The sequence below is a fragment of the Aulostomus chinensis genome, chromosome 1 (assembly GCF_037954235.1).
Source record: "Aulostomus chinensis isolate RoL2024-O1b breed Wild chromosome 1, RoL_Achi_v1.0, whole genome shotgun sequence".
NCBI classification, from domain to species: Eukaryota; Metazoa; Chordata; class Actinopteri; order Syngnathiformes; family Aulostomidae; genus Aulostomus; species Aulostomus chinensis.
Window position 1 is genome coordinate 47,509,089 of NC_141320.1, and position 27,920 is coordinate 47,537,008.

General features: G+C 46.1%; 1 protein-coding gene and 2 non-coding genes across 3 annotated transcripts; 2 read left to right on the forward strand and 1 right to left on the reverse strand.

Annotated features, from left to right (window-relative positions):
• Window positions 1-167: 167 nt before the first annotated feature.
• Window positions 168-27,882, reverse strand: LOC147271967 (uncharacterized). The gene is made up of 2 exons (XM_086202781.1): window positions 27,820-27,882; window positions 168-773 (listed from the first exon to the last, which is right to left on the reverse strand). The coding sequence occupies exons 1-2, from the start codon at window positions 27,880-27,882 to the stop codon at window positions 168-170; spliced, it is 669 nt and encodes a 222-aa protein (XP_086058907.1).
• On the forward strand, window positions 1,984-2,055 carry trnae-uuc (transfer RNA glutamic acid (anticodon UUC)). The gene has a single exon. It is a non-coding gene; the product is annotated as a tRNA-Glu (tRNA).
• Window positions 14,072-14,143, forward strand: trnae-cuc (transfer RNA glutamic acid (anticodon CUC)). The gene has a single exon. It is a non-coding gene; the product is annotated as a tRNA-Glu (tRNA).
• Window positions 27,883-27,920: the final 38 nt, after the last annotated feature.

Below are 27,920 nucleotides of genomic sequence, written 5' to 3' on the forward strand. Positions count from 1 at the left end.
TGTAACCAAGTCAGTATTTACTTGTCTGTTGCAATGTGGGTGATGCCATCTGTTACATCATAATGTAGAACTGCACCAGCTTTAAACCACTTGCTTTACAGCAGAACACTCACATTTATTGGGCAACTGTATCTGACAATCTAGTCACATACTGGGGAGGGGAACAATTACTCCCCATTGTGCATTCTCATGTGGGATTTCAGACTTTCCTTAACTGAGAATTTTTTGCCACAAACCATGCAGGAGAATGGTTTCTCTCCAGCATGCATTCTCACGTGTCTTTTTCGATTCCATTTTGAGAAACTCTTGCCACATATTGAGCAGAGGAACGGTTTCTCCCCAGTGTGTACGCTCATGTGTGATTCCAGATTCCCGTTAACTCGGAATCCTTTGCCACAAAACGGGCAGGAGAATGGTTTCTCCCCAGTATGCGTTCTCATGTGTGTTTTCAGATGTTGCTTTCCTTTGAATCTTGTTCCGCAAAATGAGCAGGGGAATGGTTTCTCCCCAGAATGCGTTCTCATGTGCATTTTCATATGTTCATTTTCTGAGAATTCTTTGCCACAAAATGGGCAGGGGAATGGTTTCTCCCCAGTGTGTATTCTCATATGTCTTTTCAGATTTCCCTTTGAGAATCTTTTGCCACAAACTGAGCAGGGGAATGGTTTCTCCCCAGTGTGTGTTCTCATGTGAGTATCCAAACTACTTCTGTAACTAAAACCGTTACTGCATGTTGAGCACCTAAAGGGACGCTCATCCTCACTGACTTCAGTCTCAGATTCAGAAGGACCAAAGTTCACATTCCCGATGATCTTTGATTCTCTTTCAGTCTGTAGTTTTTGCTCTTTTGAGCTGCAATGAGTCACTTCCTGTCCTGGTCTCAGTTTCTGAAGCAAATTCCTCCTTGAGCCAAAGGGTTCCTTGTGCTCAGAGGAGGCCGTGTTATCAGGTCTGACCCAATCATCCTCACTGACTTCAGTCTCAGCTTCAGAAGAGTCTGACATCTGGTCTTCAGTCTGGGGTTGTACAAGTGGATCTGGATCTACCTTGCTGGCTGGTTCTGGTTCTGGTCCTCCACTCTCTTCTTCATCAGCTTCTGTTTTCAGAGGATGAACTGGGCTGCTGCTCAGAGACTCTTCTTTCAAGTTCTCCTCAGTTAGACTCTGATGAAGCTGTGGGAACTGAGGTTTCTCTTCGTCCCCTTCACTCTTCACAGGGACCAGAGTGAAGGGGAACGTGGTGATATCAGCCTCCTCCTGCCCTTGAAGCTGCCCTCCCTCCTCACTGGTCCAGAGCTCCTCCCACTCCTCTTTAATGTGGGGGGGCTCTGGGTCCTGCAGCTCAGGGGGAACCTCTTCTTTGATCACCAGCAGCTGCTCCACATCTGCAGGACACAAACAGCAACATCAGAAATCTCTTCATTTGACTCTGAAACAGCGGAGCAACATTTATCCTATTCAGCTGGCGATTTATCAAAGATATCAGATCTTTCTGAAGACAGGCTGTGTGTGTGTGCGTGTGTGTGTGTGTGTGTGTGTGTGTGTGTGTGTGTGTGTGTGACTGAATAATAACCAGACTAACTTTTATCATTGACCAAGTCGAGTTGACTCACTAAATTCATAACTGAATGATTATTTAATTAATAAACAGAACATGTGTCTAAAGTCATGATCAAATTCATGTAAAATCTGAGCAACGAGGGTTTGAAAATGTTCCAATGAGACAAACCAATGTTGACAGTTAAAGGATCTTAGTTGTGGTGGCAGCAGGCCTGTTCCAAGAGCTTTGCTCACATTCCTGATCAGGCTTCATAATGGTTCTGGACCACTGTGTGATAGAAGCTGATCCTGCGGGTGGACTGTCTTTAGGGGGCTGAGGTGTCTGGTGGTCTTGGTGGACCCTCTGCATCTCAAACTGAGACCACAGAGTCCTGTGTTCTTGAGTCATTGTCTATAGTCTCTGTTGTTGGAGAGCTCAGTGTGGTCCCTGATGGTCTAGTGGCTAGGATTTGGCGCTTTCACCGCTGCGGCCCGGGTTCGATTCCCGGTCAGGGAACGAGTTATTTAGAGGTTGAGGGAGAGGTGATCAGGTGGTCCACATGATGGTGGAGGTGATGAACTGTGAATCCATCATGGCTCCACTCTCACCCCCATTGTAGTGTCCTTGGTTCACTCTGCCATGGCCCCATGTTGAAGGGTGACTGTCTCATTCAGGTTCAACCCTTTGTTAGACTCTATTAAGCCACTGACTCCTGCAAGGACAAACTCTGTAATCCTCCTTAGTAGCTTTGGTTCCTTGCAGCACAGAAAGTCCATTCACTGATGTAGGAACTGGAAAACTTAGAGCTCCATTCCTTCCTCCATTGAGCAGAACAAACACAGAACAGAGAGCAGTTCCTCCTACAGTTCTCAGAAAGTCTGAGGGCACCAAAGAAAGGAGGGAAATGTAATCAATGTTGAATTCATTTACATTTCTTATATTTGATCAAAGCTAGAACTTAATAAGCTGCCATCAACCTTGATGACCAACTCCTTCACTGTGTAGTTTAAAGTCCCTGGTTTGATTTGTGTCAGGACTTCAGAAGCTCCAATCCTCTCTAAGGTCCAGTGAGAGTGGAAGAGATTATAAATGAGAGAAGCAGGGCCCTCACTCAGAACTGAACCAGCTCAGTTGGGAGAGCCTTAGACTGAAGATCTAAAGGTCCCTGGTCCGATCCCAGGTTTCAGCAGAGGAGCAGCATTGACTTTACTTTCCAGTGGAGGAACTGCAGACATGAAGGAAACTAACATCTTGTCCTGTGCATTCTTGTGACATTCAGGACATTTTTGGAGCCTCTTGTTGGATTTTGCCACAGAGAATCAGAGCCAATCAAAAGCCTGGTGGACTTCAACATGGAGGACTGAACAAGTCAAGAAAGCATCAGTTTGACCTTCACAGGTGTTTCTGTTCCTGTCTCAATGCTGTAGAAAGAGCCTGAGGAGCTCAGACGGTAGAGCATCAGACTTTTAATGTGAGGGTCCAGGGTTCAAGTCCCTGTTCAGGTGCTGTGGAGGTTCCAGTGTTTGACAACATGGTACTGGATGAAGTTTAGTGTTGAACAAACTGTCATCATCAAAAGTAGAAGTGTTCTTGTCTTGCCACTGTGAGACAGTCGCTAGAAAACTGACCAACAATAATTTCATGTGGCATGCAATTAACAAAAGACTACAAATGACACTGGTCAAGTCAGTTTTATTTGTATTGCGCCAAACAACAAAGTTCTCTCATGACTCTTTACTAGTAGAGCAGGTCCAGCACCAAACTCCTTCAATGAACCTCCACCCAACAATTCTCCACCAGCAGCACATCCTGCAACAGTGGTGATGAAAACCTTCCTTTTAACAGGCAGGAACGTGGAGCAGATCCAGGATCAGTAGAAAGGGATGTTTGCTTTGACCGGATGGGGGGAAAGAGAGCAGGAGAGCGGGGCAGAGACAAAGACAGAGAATGGAGGAAGACAGATATACAGAAGGAAAGAGAGGGACAGAGATAAAGAGAGAGAGAAGTGAAGAGACTGGTGGACAGACAGGAGAAGTGGTGAAGGGTGGATGAGGCGTCATGAAGCCTGTGGACGCCATGACACTGTGTTACTGTCACTGAATACTGACACCTGCTGGACTGTAAACTTCCCTGCAGGCTTGACCGACTGAACTGACACTGATTTGATGACCCGTGAACACAATAAGATCATTGAAGTCTTTGTGTTCATACTGGATCGTTCCATGTCTTTGAACAATGGGACCATGATGTGAAAGTCTCAGTGAAAGTGATGGGAATGAGGACGCTTTGTTTTTACAAATTTTTATTAAAAAAGAAGTTTTTCCAACGTTTTCAAATCAAGTCTGTTGGGTTTCTTGAAGCGATTTCTCCTGCCGTGGAGAACACACGCTCACATGGCCCTGATGATGACGGCCTGCACAGGAAGTCTGTGGCCAGCAGGAAGAGGCTGGGACAGGCAGTCTGCTGGCTCTTCAGTGCACCAGAGGATCTTGAGTCCGTCCAGTATCTGCTAGTATCGCTGTACTTGCTGTACTTGATGTACTCGCTGTACTTGATGTACTCGCTGTACTTGATGTACTCGCTGGAGTTCCACTTCTTCCAAGTCTCCCCACTTCATCATCCAAGTGCTGCCACAGGTCATTTAAAGAAAAAACAAACAAACAAACAAACCGTCCTTTTAGTACAATTTCCAAAAACCAACACGATGATGAACAACATGGCTGATGGGGCTGAGAGAGCTGTGATGGAAACGAAGCTGCAACAGACGCGCGGACCAGAGGGAGGAAACCACGGCGTTTCACTGCTTTACATTTAGAATCTCACGCCAAGCCGGAGAAGCAGGTCCTGAATCAGTCACATGGTCACTGCTGGCTGGCGAGGCTTCGGACGTCACCACATACGTCATCAATACGCGCTTCACAGAACGAGACGAAGACGCGGGAAGCTTTGAACACAACAAGGAAAGAAGGAGAAGTCCGTGAACCCCCGGCCTCGGTCTTTGTCTCCTGAAGGCTGAGTGGCGCCGGTAGAACCTCAACATGTGCGCCGCGCAGCTGCTGCGGGTGTCGGTCCAGGAGCGGATCCTCGCCGCCGCTGAAGACTTCCTGCTGCAGCTGGGAGAAGGAGACTCAGCGGCTGGAGTCCCGGTGCTGAGAGCGCTGCTCACCGAGCGGCTGGCGGCGGCCGCGGAGCAGATCGTGGCTCTGCTGGAGGAAACCGTGGCGGAGTACGAGCGGGAGAACCGCCGGCAGAGGTTGCTGCTCGATGCCGTGGTGAAGCCCCGAGTCAGGCTGGACAGAGCAGGTGAGTCCCGCAGGGACCTGCTGGGCCCCGAATTCAGCCAGGAAGTGGAGCTGCAGAGGCCCTCAGAGAGCATTTTAGGGGATTTTAGGTGTAAAAAGCCATTTCCGGGTTGTGTGTGAACGTCTGAAAGGTAAAATGTAAAAATTCAAAGGTCAAAATCAAAGGGTAAACTAGTTTTTCTGTGGATTGTTGTCCAGCCTTCTTTTGTAGTTTTTACCCTGTCCTGTTCAGCAGCAGCATCCATGTTCCTGGTGCCATGTTGGACTGAAGCAGTTCTACTCTGCTAAGGAGGAACCTGATAAACTCCTCCTATCACCTTCTGTGTTGAACTTTATTAGGAATGTGTTGGTTCATTGATGAAGCTACCGGACTGAGACTCAGGAGAGGACAGGAAGAGAGAGCAGGGACAGGACAGGAAGAGAGAGCAGGGACAGGACAGGGAGGACAAGGGGGGGGGGCAACAATAGGAGAAAAACAAACAAACAAAAACAGTAACAACAATAACAACAGAGATTTATCGAGGATTCGATCTGAAATTCTACTGGTCACCAAGAGACGAACTATAAAAATAGACCAGAGAGAGAGAGAGAGAGAGAGTAGAGCCAGCAGGTATTTCTTCTCAGAGTATTACAGTTCTACAACACAGAACAACAGAAGTTATCAGTCGAGAAAAACTCTCACTGACCTGTCTTTGTAGCCAGAGAGGCGTGTATTTTGAGACCAGGTGTGTGTGTGCGTGTGTGTGTGTGTGTGTGTGTGCTACGGTTTGTCTTGGATGCTGTGGGTAGCTGACTGTAGCTGATGTGGGGGACCAGAACATCACACCCCCAGTCCAGGATAGCAGGCAGGTCAGGACCAAACCACCAGGGCACCCAGAAACCCCCTGAACACAGGGAGCCCCAGGAACCCCCCCCCCCCCCCCCCCAGGCCCCCAGGCCCGCGCTGGTGCAGTTAGCAAAAGGGGCAGCAATGGACCCACTCCCCGCCCCAGCTGCCCCCCCATCCCAACATGGGTGCAGGGTGTGTGTTGTGCGTGGGAGTGTAGATGTGATGGTGATGGATGACTAGAATGTAGTTAAAATTCAGGGAGGCACCCTGGGCTTTGGAGCGCCGCCGGTTGCTTGTTTGTGTGCCATTTATTCTTTTTTATATATAAATATTAATATTAATATTGGCCCAGACGTTATGTGTGCCAGAGAGCTAAGTATTTCCTGTGTAGGTGTTTTTTGTGTTGTGTTATTTTTTGATGGCGCCATGAGGATCATGAAGTGAAAGAAACAAAGACCTGACGCATCAGTGGATCTCAGGAATCATCACTCCAGGGCTGGAACCTGAAGTGTGAGTCACTGTCAGTGGTCAATGTTAAGAACACTCCCATTGACAGGCATCAGAAGCATGTTACCATTGGACTGAACCAAGACAAGACCAAGCTGAGGGGACATTCACACTGTGTTGCTAACTCCTGCTAACTGAGTCGTGTGTGACAGGCTGGCCCAGCATGCTGTGCATGTTGGTGTCCTTGTGTCGTTCTTCTGTAGGCTGCTACGGTGCTACCTTGTTAAAAGATGATCCTGTAGACTGGAAGTTATATCAGCCCATTAAAAACAACCTTTTTTTCTCCACTGCCCGGTTGGCCTGGGCTGGACCGGCCATTAGGGAATCATTCCACTTCTCCCAGTGGCCAGCACCTCCCTGGCTGTGAGTGCAGGTGGGCTGACATGTTTAGCATTGGTACAGGTTCCCTCTGGTTCTAGGGACTGAACTCTCATTCTCCTACAGGGTCTCATTCTAGAAATGAACATTCTGACTAGCAGATGTGATGATGAATGGACAAAACCATTCAGCAGAGGGGACCTTTGACCTTTGACCTGGGTGACACAACGTTGATCCAAGCATCTGAAGCCAGCGTTTCTGTTCCCAGTTTGCTGACTGGTCGTCAGTAGCAGGACGTCTCTTTTCATTGAGTTGATTTCTGTTTCTGTCTGTTGCTCCGCTGTTTCAGAGTCAAATGAAGAGATTTCTGATGTTGCTGTTTGTGTCCTGCAGATGTGGAGCAGCTGCTGGTGATTAAAGAAGAGGTTCCCCCTGAGCTGCAGGACCCAGAGCCCCCCCACATTAAAGAGGAGTGGGAGGAGCTCTGGACCAGTGAGGAGGGAGGGCAGCTTCAAGGACAGGAGGAGGCTGATATCACCACGTTCCCCTTCACTCTGTTCCCTGTGAAGAGTGAAGGGAACGAAGAGAAACCTCAGTTCCCACAGCTTCATCAGAGTCTAACTGAGGAGAACATGCAAGAAGAGTCTCTGAGCAGCAGCCCAGTTCATCCTCTGAAAACAGAAGCTGATGGAGAAGAGAGTGGAGGACCAGAACCAGAACCAGCCAGCAAGGTAGATCCAGATCCACTTGTACAACCCCAGACTGAAGACCAGATGTCAGACTCTTCTGAAGCTGAGACTGAAGTCAGTGAGGATGATTGGGTCAGACCTGATAACACGGCCTCCTCTGAGCACAAGGAACCCTTTGGCTCAAGGAGGAATTTGCTTCAGAAACTGAGCCCAGGACAGGAAGTGACTCATTGCAGCTCAAAAGAGCAAGAAGTAAAGACTGAAAGAGAATCAGAAATCATCAGGAACGTGAACTTTGGTCCTTCTGAATCTGAGACAGAAGTCAGTGAGGATGAGCGTCCATTTAGGTGCTCAAAGTGCAGTAAAGGTTTTAGATATAGAAGTGGTTTAGGTACACACATGAGAACACACAGTGGGGAGAAACCATTCCCCTGCTCAGTTTGTGGCAAAAGATTCTCTGTGAAGGGACATCTGACAACACACATGAGAAAACACACTGGGGAGAAACCGTTCCCCTGCTCAGTTTGTGGCATAAGATTTTCAGTTAAGGAACGTCTAGAATTACACATGAGAACACACACTGGGGAGAAACCATTCCCCTGCTCAGTTTGTGGCAAAAGATTCTCTGTTAAGGTTTGTCTGACGAGACACATGAAAACACACACTGGGGAGAAACCATTTCCCTGCTCAGTTTGTGACAAAAGGTTCCCAGAAAAGACATGTCTGATAAGACACATGAGAACACACACTGGGGAGAAACCATTCTCATGCTCAGTTTGTGGCACAAGATTTTCAGAAAAGGGATCTCTGAAAAGACACATGAGAATGCACACTGGGGTGGAACCTCTTGTCTTGACAGCTCTGAAGCAGACAAGAGTGGGAGATGTAGGTTGAAGGCCAAATAATGACTTTATTTAAACCAATGATACATCAAAGATGAACTCAGTGAGCGATGTCACTGTCAGTGAAGTCTATGGTTGTGGTTGTGTGTGAGTGTTAGGGAGGTGTAAGGAGGAGACGATGGATGAGGAGGAAGAGAGGCAACTCGAGACAAGACGTCCACCACCATGTTGTCGTCCCCTTCACATAGTAAATATCCAGGCAGTATAACTGCAGGAACAGAGACCACCTGACTGGTCTCTGGTTGGGACACTGCAACGAATGAAGGAAGGTGAGTGGATTATGGTCAGTGTAGACAACGTGTCTACATGGAGAACAATGATGAGAACACACAGCTGAGAGACATCAGTCTTGCTGAGTTAGTTAACAAAGGAAAAGATGAGACGACGCAACAGAGAGACTTCCTTTGTCCATCCTGTGTTGTGTGACTGAAGCTGAGGAGAAACTGAAACTAATCATGGTGGTGGAGGCCAGACTTGAGGGTTGTGGGTGTAAAGAGTTTTTGAAAGCAGAAGGGAAAACACAGCAGGAAAGAGACAGGATGAAGCTGAAATCATGGAGCCACCATTGGACAGGAGGGTGTGAGGGCTGATCTGATTTCTCTGAGGTCACCATCAAAGATCCACTTGGCACCAAGTACTGATCTTTATAATGAAGTATTGATCCCTGATCAAACACTGAATTGTCTTTGAGATGTGTGAAAATAAATGAGTGGGTGGAGTCTCTGATATCAGTGATGTCATCCAGCTGTTTGAGAAATATGTGGCATAAGCTGGAGCCTCCGGTGAAGTACCTTTAGTAGTAGTACACATGCAGTATACGCTCAGTACCGGTTCCTACACAGACACAGCGAGCGCTGCTTTAACAAATACATGGTTCCTATGGGAGGGATTGCTTGGATTTCCGGTGTATCAGGACCAGGACTGAAGTTGGTCCCTGACCGTCCTGGAGGGGCGGCTGTAACACAGGATGAGTTTTCACAGTGAAGGTCTTCTTCTTCTACAGCTGAATTAAAGTGTAAACAGCAGTCTACACACCTTTAAATGTCCTTATAAACTTGTCTTTTCATAAACTTTCTGTTCTCTTTTAAAGTCGTCAGTGCTTTTGTTTCCATGTAGAGGCTCTACTTGATCACCACCCTTGTGTTTGACTATTTGGAGTGGATGTTATCTACAGACATCTTTCTACTTTAAATAGATGAAAGACTTGTTTTTCCATCTCATGTTGTTCCTGCAATGATTGAAGGCAACAAACAACAACACATAATTTGCCATTTTTCATGTTATTTTGAACTTTTCCATTTTTATCTCAGTTCCGGGTAAAAATCCTTCTTCCTCTTCTGTGTTTTACGGCAGCTGTTCTCTGAGTTTGAAACTCCACATTAGAACTGCAGCATCAATCAATCAATCAATCAATCAATGGATTTGGATGGATTTTGCGTTTGTTTTGTCTGCTCTTTTTTTCGTTGTACTTGTGGTCATCATTGTCTCCAATCAGAAAATCTGAGGCTGGGACGTCTTGATGACGCTTGAAGACAGGAAGCAGGTCTCAGAAGAGTGTCGACAGTCTGGTGCTGCATTTCTCTCTCTTCTAGACTCAACTGGTGTCCATCAGTCTGTCCATGAACGCCCTCACTGTCACAACCACACCTCCACCTCCTCCTAACATGTGGAACTGAAGCTGAACATCTAGTTGTGTTTCCACAGAACGCTTTTATCAGACCACCAATCAATCACTTTGGAATTTGGACTGATCAACTACAGTCCACTCAGGAAAACAGTGGTTTCCAGATGTTTGTCTGATCAGGCCACACCTGGATTTAAGGAAGCGATTCCAGTGGTGCTAAATTCAGTGTCGTGTCCCATTGTTACAGAGGACACTGTTGTCAACCTTAGTCCCTCCCAAATTGATAGTTTTATCAATAGAGCAACAGGCACCTTAGGATCAACTCTGGACTCATTTGCCCCACTAAAAACTAAATCTATAAATCCAAGGAAACAAGCACCTTGGTACAATTCAGAAACCAGACAGCTTCAACAAAAAACCCAGAAGTTCAAGAGAATATGGCGCTGCCCCAACTGGAGGAGTCTCATTTAGTCTGGCAAGACAGCCTTAAAAGCTATAAGAAAGCCCTTCGTATAGCGAGAGCAGCCTACTACTCAGCACTAATAGAGGAACACAAGAACAACCCAGGTTCCTCTTCTTTCATGGACTTCTTTAATGACAAAATTGTCCTTATTAGAGAGAAAATTCACCTCCTCCTGCCATCAGCTGACAACATGGCACCTATAGCCTCAGAAGCCTTAGAGGCTGCTGGAGGACCAGACGTACACTTGATAGTTTTTGTACCGTGAGCCTTGATGAGCTCAGTTCAATCATTTCCTCCTCTAAACTATCCACCTGTCTTCTAGACCCCATCCCAACCAAGCTACTTAAGGACTCTCTACCCTTCGTTAGCACCTCCCTCTTAGATATGATCAATGTGTCTAGTATCTGGTTACGTCCCACAGTCCTTTAAAGTGGCAGTAATTAGACCCCTCCTCAAAAAGCAACCCTGGATCCAGAAGTTTTGGCCAACTTCAGACCAACATCAAATCTTCCTTTTCTCACCAAAATTCTGGAGAAAGCAGTTGCTAAACAGCTCTGTGACTTCTCCATAGCAACAGCCTATGAGAGGATTTCCAGTCAGGGTTCAGGATTCATCCTAGCACAGAAACAGGACTAGTCAAAGTTACCAATGACCTCCTACTAGCATCAGATGAGGGACTGGTCTCTGTGCTGGTCTTATTAGATCTTAGTGCAGCTTTTGATACCATTGATCACCATATCCTTCTACGGAGACTGGAACATGTCATTGGCATTAAAGGAACTGCACTTAACTGGTTCAGGTCCTATTTACTAGGTCATCTCAGTTTGTACTGACTAATGATAAACCCTCGGAAACCACTGCAGTCTCTTATTGTGTTCCTCAAGGCTCTGAGCTTGGACCAATCCTCTTCACCCTTTATCTGCTTCCTCTCGGTCACATTATTAGGAAACACTCAATTAATTTTCACTGCTATGCTGACGACACACAGCTGTACTTATCAATGCATCCACATGAAATAAATCAGCTGACTAAACTGGAGGCCTGTCTAAAGGAGATAAAAACTTGGATGACCCTTAACTTCCTTTTATTGAACTCTGACAAAACTGTGTCATGAAATAACTTCTGTTGTGATTTGGTGACTTGACTTGACTTTTAGGTTAGAATTAATTTTAAAGCAGAAAACTCTTCCCTCTTCAATCCTGTCACTCAGTGTTGTAAACTGTTTCAAACAAATTCTACTGTTCAACAGTTCAAGTGTTTGTAATGAAGCTGAATATTCTCCTCTACTTTCCTCAATTGTGTTTCTTTCATGTCCTCCTGAGATCAAAGACAGAATTCTAGTTACTGTCAAAGCCCTGATGACATCGTCAGGAATTCTGACTTTGATCTGGAGACTCTTGCTTTAATCTTAATTTGATCTGACTAATGTTTTAGTTTAGGTTGCATGATACCGACCACCTCATTTCTCCTGATGGACTGGTGACCTGTCCAGGGTGAACCCTGCCTCTTGAACAATGTCACCTGGGATCACCCCCCCCCCCCGTGACCCTTAAAGGATAAGAACAGAAAGTGGATGGAGGGATGGACTCAACACTGAAATCAGCTGATCTGATCCACATTCTAATGTTTCCCGTCCCTCTTTAGGAGTCAGTGAGAATAGTAGTGTATATAATAATGTATATCCAACCTTGTAGTATCTTTCCAAAGCTTTGAGTATTTCTTCTTGTTTCTACTTGTAGTTTTAGTGTCTGGATCTTTTCTTTTGATATCCTGCTGTCTGCTCTTTGCTTTTGGAGCTTCCTTCCCAACAACTACCAGGCCTCCTGGGTACTGTAGGAAACATGGTCAAGTTCTTCTGACTTCTCCAGTAACGTCCTGCTCACATTGGTCTGTCTTCATTTTGACTCCTCCCACTGCCACAATGACCAGCCTTTATACTCTTGGTGACTGGGGCCCTGGTTGCTGCAGGCCTCAACACCAGCCTGTGGTTGTGAGCAGTGCAGAACAGAACTGACAGTATCTCCCATGCAGGACCTGGGTCAGCGCCTGGTGCCAGCTGGGGCACCGCTTTAACCTGGACCCCTAGAAGATCTTCTCCAGGAACTGGCCTTTTTGGTTCCATCAAGGCCTGAGAGGATGGTGAAGAGTGATCCTCCACCAGGCAGCACAGTCAGCAGCAGCCATTTTGTTCCACTAGAATCAAGTATGATAGTGACAGACTGGTGAGTACTTGCTAACTGACACTTCCTGTTTTTACTGCTATTCTTCCATGAATGTGCTCATGTTGGCTGGTCCCCAACCACAGTTTCAAAGCCATGATGACATCTTTCATCAACAATCAGACTTATATTTTCTCTATTTGGACAAATAAGGTTTCAACTGACACAGCTGGCCAACGTCCTGGAGTTCATTCAGCCTGGAGAACCAGGTGCTGGTTCCTTCTTTTACCAGGCAGGAACGGGCAGCAGATCCAAGATCAGTAGGTGCAGATGTCTGCTTGACTGGTAGGAGGAAAGAGAGCAGGAGAGCTGGTCAGAGACAAAGACAGATCATGAAGAAGGAGTGCTGTATTCTGCTAGCACATGCTAGTGACAGTCAGAGATCAGGAGTCTCAGCAGGGAAAGATTCATCTCTTATTTCAGAGGACAATTGGACGTTCACTGGAAGACAGTGAATGTTTGAGGGTCAGAGGTGAAAAGAGGACAAGTGCACCTGTTGTGTGTGATGGGGCACCAGCATGGAGGAAGTTGTCAAACATTTTGAGTGAAAAAGCGTGAATCTTCAAGTAAAGAATTAAAATGATTTAGTTAACAATGAGGTCTCTGTCATAAAACAAAAGGAACAACTGACTCCCTCACCATTTCCACCCTCTTCAACAGATTCACATTTCAAAACAACCAGGTTTATTTTGTTCCCTTCTTTTAGCAGAGGATGGTTTTGATCCATCCACCTCTGGGTTCTGGGCCCAGCACGCTTCCTCTGTAAATCCCTATTTTGGGTTCTGGCTTGTTCTGCTTTTCATTTTGTGTTTGTATTAAAGTTCTGTTGCTGAAAAAAATACTTTTTTTCCTTTTTAAAAACACACACACACACACACACACAAATAGTTTGTCTTTGAGAGAGGACAAAAAAATATTTGACTGTGCTGACATTAAGATGAATTTTTGAATTTCAGTCTCCTACAAAAGTGTGTGAATGTGGTCGTTGTGGCCGAGTGGTGAAGGCGATGGACTAGAAATCCATTGGGGTCTCCCTGCTCAGGTTGGAGTCCTGCCAACAACGTTGAACTGTTGACAATTTAAATTTGACTCATTTTTCCTCCACACTGTCCTTCATCACAGCATTTAACATCAGGACTGCTCCCAGATCAGCTCCATGACCTCATCCCTGCACCAGAGTCCCACCCAAGTTCATCAAAAACGGCCAAACATAAATATATAATATGTATATAATGTGAACACACCTTTACAGGTGCGTTAATGTGCTTAATAATAGAGAATGAGTGAAGGGTTTGTTCAGAGTGGAGTGCAGTACCACAGTCAGGCCAGCAGGTGGGGCTTTCGTTGGTGCTGTCGACCTAACTGCAGTATCTGTGCTCTGCCAGCAGAGGTCGTGCTTCACCACCAATCTTCTCGGGTGTCTGAGTGGTGCCGCCATGTTTAGGTCGTAGCAGGAGGACGTAGGTTGGTACTTGGCAGTTCGGACGTAGCGAAAGTCAGTTATGAATGGAGGGCTGAGTTGGAGCAGAGGGGGGACAGGATCCTGGGGGTGGACTGTCTTTCGGGGGCTGAGGTGTCTGGTGGTCTTGGTGGACCCTCTGCATCTCAAGCTGAGACCACAGAGTCCTGTGTTCTTGAGTCATTGTGTATAGTCTCTGTTGTTGGAGAGCTCAGTGTGGTCCCTGATGGTCTAGTGGCTAGGATTCGGCGCTCTCACCGCCGCGGCCCGGGTTCGATTCCCGGTCAGGGAATGAGTTATTTAGAGGTTGAGGGAGAGGTGATCAGGTGGTCCACGTGATGGTGGAGGTGATGAACTGTGAATCCATCATGGCTCCACTCTCACCCCCATTGTAGTGTTCTTGGTTCACTCTGCCATGGCCCCATGTTGAAGGGTGACTGTCTCATTCAGGTTCAACCCTTTGTTAGACTCTATTAAGTCACTGACTCCTGCAAGGACAAACTGTAATCCTCCTTAGTAGCTTTGGTTATTGATGATCTGCAATGGTTCGTGGGGGGTGGAGCCTATCCCAGCAGCCCTCAGGTGAGGGGCGGGGTTTATCCTGGACAGGTCACCAGTCCATGGCAGGGCCAACACATAGAGACAGATTGATTATAAAAATGTTCATCCCCAGTTTGAAGTTAGAGACAGGATTTAAGTGTGGAAGGTTTTTGTCTTCAATTTAATTCTGAGTGTTGTAAACTGTTTCTAACAAACTCTACTGTTGAACAGTCAAAATGTTTTCTAACCAAGCTGAATGCTCTCATATACTTTTTAAAGTTGAGTTTCTTTCATGTCCTCCTGAGATCAAAGACAGAATTCTAGGTACAAATAAATACACTATCAAAGCCCCCTGATGACATCATCATCAATTCTCTCTTTGATCTGGAGGCTCTTGCTTCAAATAAAAACCGTTGTTCCATGGAAAGATTTGCATATAAACACACAGACACACAGACACAGACACAGACACACACAGACACAGACACACACACACACACACACACACACACACACACACACACACACACACACACACTCCCAGTCACTAACCCATATTGTCACCACTTAAACACCACTAGAGTATTGACAGAGATTCCACATGTTGGTCAACCAGAGAAGCTCCAACTGGTGAAGGTCATCCAACCCTGCATGAAGGTCAACCTCCATCATCTGCTGCTCATTAGCAGGGACTTAGCTCCAATGGTGGAGTGCTAGCTTAGCATGTGAGAGGGAGAGGGATCCATGCCCTCCTTCTCAGAATACTTCAGCTTGTTCTGTTGATCAGAGGAGCTGCAGGGTGATGAATGCTGATGTTTGTCCACTGGTGTGATAAAGTGTCCCCCTGTTACTGAGATGAGGATGAACACCTGCTCAGGTCAAAGCTGCAATCAAACCAGGGACTCTGAACCTCCCACACAGTGAAGGAGTTTGTCCTGCAGGTTGATGGACGCTTTGGAATTCCTTCAACATTGATTCCTTTCCTGTCTCCTGCTGAGTCAGCATCCAGAACCTGGTCAAGAGGAGGCTGAGAGCTCAGGAGGTGATGTGACGGCTGGTTGGACAACTCAGCAGCCAGAGCTTCCAGTCTGAGACCCCAGCTCCACACCATGGAGAGCCTCCTGGATGATGTCCTCAAGCAGCGTCCCTGTTTGTCTCCTGGCTGCACCTGGACGCCTTAACAGCTCTGAGAGTCCAGCAGTGTTGCTCTCTGTCCATCTGATGTCCGTCCTCTCCTGTGTTCATCCGTTGAGGAGAAGGGAGATGGATTTCTCTTCCTCTCTTCTCTCCAGACGACCTTCATGTGTCAAACTACTTTGTGCTGCTCAAAGATCAAACTGATCCAGTGGCTCCAGGTGCCTCCACCTCTCTGGACTCAATTCTGACTTTGATCTGTGTCTGTCCAGCCAGTCCTGAGTGGATCCAACAGTTTCCCATGGGTGACTCTGTCGTGGTCTCTCTCCTGCTGTCTCCAACTCTCAGAGTGCTTCTACTGGTTTCTCTCCATCGTCCCTGTTGCTAGGCAGAGCACTGGTGAGGACTGAGGCCAGTGATGTCATCACCTCCAGCTGAGACCTGCCAGGTGGTCCTGCTTCATTCAACTCTGCTGCCTCTGCCACTGCCCTGACTGGTGAGGCTGACAGCAGGTTCTCTCTCATCTAAACTCTCTGTTTACAATGGAGGCTGAAATCCTTGTGATTGGTGGTTCAATCATCAGGTCTGTTGAACTCCCAGGTGCCATCACCTGCTGTCTTCCTGGTGCCAAATTTGTGGACATTATTGAACGTCTCCAGGACTCATCGACCTCCACCCCTCCTGCAGGTTCTCCCTGTCTCTGTGTGGGTTCTCTCTGGTTCTCCAGCTTCCTCCCACAGTCCAAAGACATCAAGAGGGTAGTGGTTACCTGGACACTCTAAATGACTGAGTGTGAATGGTTGTCTGTCTGTGTGTGCTGGTCCTGGGATGGACTGGCGACCCATCAAGGGTGAACCCCCTCCTCACCCATTGTCAGCTGTGATAGGCTCCACCCCCATGTACCATTGCAGACAATCAGTATAGAAATGGAAACTTAGCTGCTATGTTGAATCACTAAAACCTTCTGAAGACTTCTTTTGCTTCAGTGGAAAAGTAGAATGTTATTAACTCTCTCAATGATTTGAATTCTGACTTCCACCTCTTTTTATCAGATCCACATTTCAAAACAACCAGGTTTATTTGGCTCCTTTCTTTTAGCAGAGGATGGTTTTGATCCATCAACCTCTGGGTTCTGGTCCCAGCTCTCTTCCTCTGCTCCTCTCTGCTCCTCTCTGCTCTACCATCTATTAAACAGGCCTTGATTTAGTATTATTTATTTCTTTTATTATTATTATTAATTATTTTATTGACTTCACACTGATAACCAGGAGGTAACCTGGTAGTCAGAGCAGCGGTGCTCAGGTCTGTGGACTCAGAGGAGGATTATGTCTGGATCTTTTCTTTTGATGTCCTGCTGTCTGCTCTTTGCTTTTGGAGCTTCCTTCAACAACTACCAGGCCTCCTGGGTACTGTCGGAAACATGGTCAAGTTCTTCTAACTTCTCCAGTAACGTCCTGCTCTCATTGGTCTGTCTTCATTTTGACTCCTCCCACTGCCACAATGACCAGCCTTTATACTCTTGGTGACTGGGGCCCTGGTTGCTGCAGGCCTCAACACCAGCCTGTGGTTGTGAGCAGGGCAGAACAGAACTGACAGTATCTCCCATGCAGGACCTGGGTCAGCGCCTGGTGCCAGCTGGCCAACGTCCTGGAGTTCATTCAGCCTGGAGAACCAGGTGCTGGCTCCTTCTTTTACCAGGCAGGAACGGGCAGCAGATCCAAGATCAGTAGGTGTGGATGAAAAAATGAAGAAAAAATAAAAACGAGAAAAAGCAGTTTGGTTTGGAGTGCATTCCTGCCTGATGATCTTGATTGGTACAACTCTCCTTCAAGTGTGGGGAAAACAGCAAAGAGAGTAAAAAACTTGACATTGAGAGAACAAAGACTTCTAAGATCAAACACAAAACTCTGAGATCAAAGGTTGAAGTTCCCCAAGGTTCAGTTTTAGCTCAGACCCTCTTCAAGGTGGAACCAGCAGAGGTGCTCAGTAGAGACAACTGGACAGCAGCAGGACAGAACAGAGGCTCTCCACAATGGCAGGAGACAGGAAACAGGTTTGGACCATCTGGGCTTCTGTCCACTTTGATGTTTTTCAAACATTGAAGGAAATTGTAAAAATCAACATTGTGGTAAACGTTGGTTTGCCAGTGTGTTTACATCAGGATTTCTAGTTGAGAGTGTTTGCTCATCTGTTCCAGAAGCTTCTTCTAGAGTTGAGCCTGGATGAGTGGAGGGACCTTTTTGATCATCAGGACTGGTTGATGGCCTGATGGTGCATCAGGGTCATCATGGTCCTCCACCATCTGCAGGGGTTCCAGGACTGTTGTGGTGTTTGTGGGAACTGCAGGGAGAAGCCCTCAGACCTGGAGAGGAAGTCCTGATACCAGCAGACCCCTCACCACCTGCAGCCTTTTCCAGCTCCACCAAACCCACCATTCACTGCCTCCTCATCATCTGGGGATCAAAAGCAGCTCAGACCTGCTGCAGCTCAGAGACCTCAGCCATTTTTAGGATGTCTCCATGATTCTCCTTCACAGGATTTTCATTCAGAAACAAGAGAACTGTCAAAGACCACAACAGTTTTCAGCTTGCTGCTAAACAGTACTTCAACTACCATTCCACTGTGTAATGGCAGTGACTGATGTGTACTATATGCAGTACTAATCAAGTACAGCCCTGACTGATACTTTATCTCCAGTGATAGGAAGGATAAGAATGTTGAAATGGACCCAGCAGGAAGAGAATCTCAAGTCATGGCAACTTTACTGAGCAGCACTCAGTTAAGTTCAGGAAACACCAGACATTTTTACCACCTGTCAATGAAGTAGTCAGTAAAATAAATACCGTAAATCACCAATTAACAGCCTGGTGTCAAAGTTCCGCCGGGTCTCATTTGATGGCCGAGGGTCCGACCTCATTTTGTAAAGTAGACGCCTGTCTCAAATAAACGCCAGGCTTGTTTAAACGCCTGGGGGCCGTTATTTGAGATCAATGTTATCTTAACTTGGTTTCATGTAAGATTTTGCAATTTATTTTTACTTCCCAGTAATTTATGTCTCATGATGTCAGTGCACCGCAGACAGCAAATCTTCAAGCTCACGGTTCCATGCAAAAAAAAAGATCTTCAAGGTGGTAACGCGTCATTGTGAATGTGTAGATCTGCTATTTTGGCTGCATGAGACTGTCGTGGAAGTGGAAGGATACGGGCCTCAAGTTGTCACGCCCCTTTTCTTACTAATAAAGTGTTCTTGTGTAAAGTGTTCTCTGGACAATCTTGATATTTGCACTACTGTTCTTTAAAGTACTTCAGTATATTGTTATACCTTGTATACCTATTGCTAAAAAAATAATAATAGTGGCCCAGTGCTGGCCAGCGCCAAAATAAAAGCCTGTTACCAAGAGACGCCTGGTCTCTTTTAAACGCCTGGGGTCCACATCGATTTTGCTACTAATTTGTCATTTATGGTACATATGCACGCGCACACACACACACACACACACACACACACACACACACACACACACACACACACACACACACAGCCTGTCTTTGGTATAAAATGGTCTGTCACGTTCTCTCACGTTGGAAGATTTCTCTGACTTCATTGTGAATACAGAGATTCTTCATCTGCCACCTGAGTCTTGATCCACTGATTCCTCTGATCCACCTCTTTCTGCTCCAGCAAGGCTGACATGGATCAGGTGGGTCCATGTCATCCAATCAGGAGGTTTCTGCTCTCAGTTAATTTTCTTCATCCCAGTTTAGATTGATTCTTCTCAGCCTGATGAGGGAGCATCTGATCAGGTGTTTGGCTGCTTGTTGGTTGTAATTCCATAGATTTTAATCTCAGATGTTATAGAATTAATAAGAACATCTTAAAGACCTTTGTCCAACACTTGAAACTCACCTGTCTGTCCAGGCCCAACTGGCCTTTGGTAGTGAGGTGGTGGATGCATGTGTTTGAAATGAGGCTGGTGTTGCTGTGAGGAGCCACTAGAGGGAGACACCTGTCGTTCCTCCCAGCTGACAATGAGGCTTCACAGCTGCATTTGAAGCTGTCCTTTATTGGTCCCAACTGTCTTGAGCTCAGGGGCCAAACTCACCAACAACACTTCCTCCTGGTCATGTGGTCTGTTTGTCAGGAGATTCCCAATCCAAAGTTGTTGACACACAAGAGAAGAAAACACGTCAAAGTTTGTTCATTTTTATGAATCAAACTGAAAATGAACAGAAGAGTGACAGTGAAAATGGATTCAAAAATAAAGAATAATCATGAATAATGAATAAATACTCAGAATTTACTGGCATTTGACTGCATTTTGTGGTTAATCAGTAGATGAAAGGGTTAGGATTAGTTAGGCACTTTATAATTAAAATTGACTTGACTTGACTTTTAAGTTAGAATTAATTTTAAAGCAGAAAACCTTCCCTCTTCAATCCTGTCACTCAGTGTTGTAAACTGTTTCAAACAAATTCTACTGTTCAACAGTTCAAGTGTTTCTAATGAAGCTGAATGTTCTCCTCTACTTTCCTCAGTTGTGTTTCTTTCATGTCCTCCTGAGATCAAAGACAGAATTCTAGCTCCTGTCAAAGCCCTGATGACATCATCAGGAATTCTGACTTTGATCTGGAGACTCTTGCTTTAATCTGAATTTGACCTGACTAATGTTTTAGTTTAGGTTGCATGATACCGACCACCTCATTTCTCCTGATGGACTGGTGACCTGTCCAGGGTGAACCCTGCCTCTTGAACAATGTCACCTGGGATCGCCCCCCCCCCCCCCGACCCTTAAAGGTTAAGAACAGAAAGTGGATGGAGGGATGGACTCAACACTGAAATCAGCTGATCTGATCCACATTCTAATGTTTCCTGTCCCTCTTTAGGAGTCAATGAGAATAGTAGTGTATATAATAATGTATATCCAACCTTGGAGTATCTTTCCAAAGCTTTTAGTATTTCTTCTTGTTTCTACTTGTAGTTTTAGTGTCTGGATCTTTTCTTTTGATGTCCTGCTGTCTGCTCTTTGCTTTTGGAGCTTCCTTCAACAACTACCAGGCCTCCTGGGTACTGTAGGAAACATGGTCAAGTTCTTCTGACTTCTCCAGGAACGTCCTGCTCTCATTGGTCTGTCTTCATTTTGACTCCTCCCACTGCCACAATGACCAGCCTTTATACTCTTGGTGACTGGGGCCCTGGTTGCTGCAGGCCTCAACACCAGCCTGTGGTTGTGAGCAGTGCAGAACAGAACTGACAGTATCTCCCATGCAGGACCTGGGTCAGCGCCTGGTGCCAGCTGGGGCACCGCTTTAACCTGGACCCCTAGAAGATCTTCTCCAGGAACTGGCCTTTTTGGTTCCATCAAGGCCTGAGAGGATGGTGAAGAGTGATCCTCCACCAGGCAGCACAGTCAGCAGCAGCCATTTTGTTCCACTAGAATCAAGTATGATAGTGACAGACTGGTGAGTACTTGCTAACTGACACTTCCTGTTTTTACTGCTATTCTTCCATGAATGTGCTCATGTTGGCTGGTCCCCAACCACAGTTTCAAAGCCATGATGACATCTTTCATCAACAATCAGACTTATTTTTTCTCTATTTGGACAAATAAGGTTTCAACTGACACGGCTGGCCAACGTCCTGGAGTTCATTCAGCCTGGAGAACCAGGTGCTGGTTCCTTCTTTTACCAGGCAGGAACGGGCAGCAGATCCAAGATCAGTAGGTGAAGATGTCTGCTTTGACTGGTAGGAGGAAAGAGAGCAGGAGAGCTGGTCAGAGACAAAGACAGATCATGAAGAAGGAGTGCTGTATTCTGCTAGCACATGCTAGTGACAGTCAGAGATCAGGAGTCTCAGCAGGGAAAGATTCATGTCTTATTTCAGAGGATAGTTGGACGTTCACTGGAAGACTGTGAATGTTTGAGGGTCAGAGGAGAAAAGAGGACAAGTGCACCTGTTGTGTGTGATGGGGCACCAGCATGGAGGAAGTTGTCAAACATTTTGAGTGAAAAAGCGTGAATCTTCAAGTAAAGAATTAAAATGATTTAGTTAACAATGAGGTCTCTGTCATAAAACAAAAGGAACAACTGACTCCCTCACCATTTCCACCTTCTTCAACAGATTCACATTTCAAAACAACCAGGTTTATTTTGTTCCCTTCTTTCAGCAGAGGATGGTTTTGATCCATCCACCTCTGGGTTCTGAGCCCAGCACACTTCCTCTGTAAATCCCTATTTTGGGTTCTGGCTTGTTCTGCTTTTCATTTTGTGTTTGTATTAAAGTTCTGTTGCTGAAAAAAAGACTTTTTTGCTTTTTTAAAAACACACACACACACACACTACAGCCAAGCATATAGAATGATACAGTCTGAGGTGGTTTTGACTGGTAGGCACCAGTGTGCACTGTTTGGCACTGAAGTCACGTGACTGAAGTCATCCAGTCATGACTGAAGTCATCCAGTCACGTGACTGAAGTCATCCAGTCATGTCAGTGATGTCACTTGGCAGGACTGTCACTGCCGTCTCATTCTAGAAAAGAATCCAGACTCCACCTGTGGCTCCATGATAACTGAGGGACCTCTGGTTGGAGGCTGGACGATGATGTTTGGTCTGGGGGGGTTAAGATGGTGGGGCTGTTTCAGTTCTAGTGCTGAAGGCTTTCACCATGACAGTCAGACTCTCCTCTGTCCTTCATGGTCCCTCAAATGTGCAGTGTGGACCTCACACACTGAATTTAGCCTGAAAACTCTTCATGAACAGCAGGAGACTCAGAGTCTCTGTGGCGCTCGGCTGTTAACAGAGAGGCTGGTGGTTGGAGCCCCCCAGGGACCAGGACCAGGCTCTACTGGTGCTGAGGACTCTGTTGATCAGCTGCTGAGTTGCTACTTGATGTCAACATTGGTCTGTTTCATCCTGAGTAGTTTGATCCTAGCAGAGTCGCTGCATCGATGATCTGAATGTGGACGGACAGACTGACCCTCCACAGCAGATGCCTGTGAGGTAAAGCCAGGTTCTGCCAGTCCCACTCACATGTTTCAATCACATGTTCAGAGATGTTTTTTTTCCTGAATCCATTTCTTATTTTCTGATCACCTTGTGGATTGTTCATCATTCTCCTCATCACCGTACTTTAGGTTGCAGTACGAACACCTTAGTTAGTCTGGGGTTGCAGGAATCATACAGCATCCAAATAATAGCAGGTTGAAACATTTATTTAAAAGAGTTTAACATGGTTACACACACACACACACACACAGCCTTTCTTTGGTATAAAATGGTCTGTCACATTCTCTCACATTGCACAACAACACAACAAACAAAGACGGCAGGTCCAGTGTGGTCATGAAAAGACCACTGGACTGCAGGGTCCCAGTATCACTGGTGACAATGGTTTTACCAGCTGGGACCTTGGACAAGAACTTCTCAGAGGAAACTCATCATGGTGGCTCAGTGAAGAAAACTAGACCTGAGCTGCCTGCTGGAACCTAGCAGGTGAAGGACAGAGCTCCACCTCTTTAGAGACACCACCACTGTGGGCTCATGTTGGCAAAAGAAGTGGGTCAGTTTTTGACACACACACATCTAAACACACACAAACATACACACACACACACACATGCATGTTCTTACACACAGAGACTTTTCCTCTGTTTTTGTTTTTTACTGGTTTTGAACCAGTAACTGGTTTCTGTTGGTTTGATTTGCTTGACTGGTTGTTGTTTGTTGACCTTCCAAATCCATATTTTGGGTTCTGGCTTGTTCTGCTTTTCATTTTGTGTTTGTATCATGAGAAAGTGGCATATTTAAGACAAAAGACACTGTTAGAACAGAAAGATCCATAAACCCACCAACCAGAGGTGTGTCTGGTACACATGTGGAATTATTGGCTCACACAATGTTGAGGACACTGGAAGAAGACAAACAAAAAAGGCTGGTGTGATCCAGACATCCATCAAAAATGGTCCTGGAGAACTGTTCAATGTGTCAGGACTTCAGAAGCTCCAATCCTCTCTAAGGTCCAGTGAGAGTGGAAGAGATTATAAATGAGAGAAGCAGGGCCCTCCCTCAGAACTGAACCAGCTCAGTTGGGAGAGCCTTAGACTGAAGATCTAAAGGTCCCTGGTCCGATCCCAGGTTTCAGCAGAGGAGCAGCATTGACTTTACTTTCCAGTGGAGGAACTGCAGACATGAAGGAAACTAACATCTTGTCCTGTGCATTCTTGTGACATTCAGGACATTTTTGGAGCCTCTTGTTGGATTTTGCCACAGAGAATCAGAGCCAATCAAAAGCATGGAGGACTTTAACATGGAGGACTGAACAAGTCAAGAAAGCATCAGTTTGACCTTCACAGGTGTTTCTGTTCCTGTCTCAATGCTGTAGAAAGAGCCTGAGGAGCTCAGACGGTAGAGCATCAGACTTTTAATCTGAGGGTCCAGGGTTCAAGTCCCTGTTCAGGTGCTGTGGAGGTTCCAGTGTTTGACAACATGGTACTGGATGAAGTTTAGTGTTGAACAAACTGTCAACATTAAAAGTAGAAGTGTTCTTGTCTTGCCACTGTGAGACAGTCGCTAGAAAAGTGACCACTAATAATTTCATGTGGCATGCAGTTAACAAAAGACCTACATTGATGGTCGAGGGGTCTGGAGCCTATCCCAGCATCTACAGGCCAGAGGCGGGGTTCACCCTGGACAGGTCGCCAGTCCACCACAGGGTCAACATACAGAGACGAACAACCATTCACACTCACATTCATACCTACGGTCAGTTTAGAGTGTCCAATCAGCCTCGTCCCAAATTACATGTCTTTGGACGGTGGGAAGAAGCTGGAGTACCCAGAGAGAACCCACGCATCGACGGGGAGAAGATGCAGATTCTGCACCCGAGCCTGGACTCAAATCCAGAACCTTCTTGCTGTGAGGCCACAGTGCTCACCACTGCACCATCATGCTGCCGTGGTCTCATATACTTTTCTCAATTGTGTTTCTTTCATGTCCTCCTGAGATCAAAGACAGAATTCTAGCTACTGTCAAAGCCCTGATGACATCATCAGGAATTCTGACTTTGATCTGGAGCCTCTTGCTTTAATCTGAATTTGATCTGACTAATGTTTTAGTTTAGGTTGCATGATACCGACCACCTCATTTCTCCTGATGGACTGGTGACCTGTCCAGGGTGAACCCTGCCTCTTGAACAATGTCACCTGGGATCGCCCCCCCCCCCCGTGACCCTTAAAGGACAAGAATAGAAAGTGGATGGAGGGATGGACTCAACACTGAAATCAGCTGATCTGATCCACATTCTAATGTTTCCTGTCCCTCTTTAGGAGTCAGTGAGAATAGTAGTGTATATAATAATGTATATCCAACCTTGTAGTATCTTTCCAAAGCTTTTAGTATTTCTTCTTGTTTCTACTTGTTTTGTTGTTTTCTTACAGCCATCTAGGTGCTAAGGGGCCCAAGCACGGTCCCGGGGCATCCACTAACCCTAAGGGGCTCCTCAAAGTCTGGCCCCTCTTCCCTGGTTTCATTTGAGCTGAAGCCACCAAAAGTCACACCAATGGTGGATGTCAGTGAGAGGACTGATTCTGACATTTTCAGCCATCCAGAAGTTACAGAGCTGAAACACAAGACCCCAAAGCCCCTTCCATGTTTGTTGCCAGAGATATCGTAGTCATGACAGTGCCCCTCCTTTATGAAAAAAAAACAAAACAAACCCCAAAGTTTTAAATATTGGTTTCTGGCAGAGGTGTGAACTCCTCCCAGAAATCTCATCTCATTTGGAGCAACTTTGACCAGTTATGATGCTGCATTGACAGACTTTATACAGACTTTTTACACATCGTACGATGCCCCAAAGACTGCAGCAGTTTTTTGTTCTTTTTTATATTTTATATTTGTTTTGTTTGCTTGCCACACTCAAACTTTAAAAGCTCAAAGTCACACAGAAAACACACTCCCACACAGGAAAGTCAGGGGTGCTGGGTGAGGGACACCATCAGTTTCAATGGCAGAATAAAAGCACCTCTGTTTGTGGTAGGAACTGCTTCTTCAGCCCACAGCTTCTCTGGGGCCAACACCATATTACATTTGCTCGACACACTCAAAACTCTCACAATAAAAGAGACCCCCTACAACTCCCTCCAAAACTCACCATATTTCCACACACATCCAGTCTGGCAGACAAGTCCGTGATCCAAAACAAACCTTTCACAAAACTCCATAGTACCACCTGGGCAGACTCAATAACCCCAGAAATACTTTTCTCAAAAGCCGCTACGTAGCCAGACAAAATCATATTTCGGCCCATAAATGCACCGAGGGATGTGGCACACACATGCCACCAACACCAACTTCTTTGTCTCATCACCACACACACATCATACACTGACAACCCTCACCTACAACCAACAGGAAGTCCACCAAATGCGCAAAACCATGAAAATGTGGACCTTCACAAAACCTGTACAAACGCTACCTCCTCCTACGGCGTTCATGCTTTCGCTTCCCAAATTTGAGACGTGACCCTGGACACTTTCAGGATCAAAGCTTGATCCAGGTTTTGATGTGACTCACACAGCTTGGCTTTCCAATGGCCTCAAAGCTGGACACAATTTCTCACTTACAATGGAAACCAGTGGGGAACCTGTCTCTGCACACCACTGCATTCCTGACATAATTCCCTACAAAATATTCTTCTTCATTCCACCTGTCAACAACATACGGTGACTCCTGAGCTTTGCACCCACAAATAATGTCTCCATTCTGCTCTCCTCTCCCTCTCACACAGGTGCAGCAGAGGAGTGGCTGCTGCTGTTATCCTATGTTTCATTTCATATTCCTATCACACTGTACATTTTTTCCCTTCATTGCCATCCTACTAATTTCCCAAATATATTTCTTTGCCTTCTGCTCTTTCATTTATCCCTTAGGATATTCACCACCTCCAACTGCTCTATCAAACTACCCTTCCAACATAAAAAACACCCGTTAACGCTGCAAGCAGCATTGTTGGGGCCTGAGCCTCCTCGCACCTGAATCCAACGGTGTAATCGGCAAATCCCTAGGCCTTGTAGTTTAGGAGATACGAGCCTCAGTTCGCTGCACAGTGTGACTGCAGAGCTGAGAGCCGGCCCTTTAAGAGCCCCTCCCTTCTCTGCTCGCTCTCTGCTGTCTGTGTCAGAGTGGAGAGCAGAGGAGGATTTCCTAAGTCCCCACGTGCTGGTCAAAAGTAGAATGGAACACTATGTTTTCATAGGGATTCTTGTCAGGAATTCAATGGTGTGTTTTTTGAAGAGGTGGCACTTTTAGTTTACACGTGAGAGTCAAGACTTTGAGAGTCTGTACCATGACAGGAGACAGGTTCCCCATTGGTTTCCATTATAAGGTGAAAAGTGTCTCCCCCACTTTGAGGGCTTATAAAAGCCAAACCGTTTACGCTACATAAAAACTTTTAATAACTTTTGATCAGCAGAGTTGGGAGAATCATGTAATAAGTTTTGGAAGCGATACCATCAATGCCCTAGGAGGAAATAGCGTTTGTTTGGGGCGCAAAATTGTCCAAATTTGGACATTCGTGTCCAACTTGTGGATGTCCTGTTACAGTTAGGTCAGGGGTGTGTGTGTATGATTTGTCCGTCTTGATGAGACAAATAAAACAGTGTTGGTCTCATGTCTGTAGGACATTCCTACAGGCCGTAGTGGGTTTTTTGTGTATCTAGGTGGCGCTATTGAGTAGACTGCTGATTTTTTTATATACATCGACTTTTTCGCCGCAGCCAATGTGTGTACCAAATTTGGTCAAATTTGGAGCTGTTTAGGGGGTCAACGTCATCTTCAGGAAGGCTGAGTCCAGTCAGAGCGGCCCCTGAATGGTCAAAGCTGACAGCTCTCTGCCAATCAGCTGCTGCGCCTCTAACCAATTAGTGACGGCTCCTCATACGAGCCCATAAAAGGCGACGACAGCGACGGCAGCTTCTCTTGCTCATCAGAGGTACGTACTTGCACCTGTATAGCATGGCTTCTCTTCTACTCACTCCTGTCTCTCTTACTGCCTGAGCCCGAACGTACTCGGGGCAAAGACTCTTTTATTTCTTCTTCTGCTACACACCGCTCTATTTTCCCTCCTAGCATGTACTCGGGTAACACCGCCGACTTAAAGCCGCTACATCCTCACTTCCGCCATTCACCCCCACAGCGACAGAGCCACAACCGACACATGTCCGCCATTTCATCTCTCAGCCACACCAACAGCGTCGGAAGGCCACCCTTTCGCCTCACCAGAGAACCATTTCAACTTACCACTGCGCTACACATTGCACTTGTACGTCGCGCCGCCACTCCGTAGCTGCATGTCTCGTCCATTTGGGTTAAACAACCCACACCCATTTGTAACTATGCCA

Bases quoted from the DNA above. Each gene is read 5' to 3' on its own strand.
- LOC147271967 (XM_086202781.1), bottom strand. From the start codon at position 27,882: ATGGACGAGACATGCAGCTACGGAGTGGCGGCGCGACGTACAAGTGCA. The intron at 774-27,819 runs GTAAGTTGAAAT...TCTGAATCTGAG, and splicing joins GTGCAATGTGTAGCGCAGTG to ACTGAAGTCAGTGAGGATGA.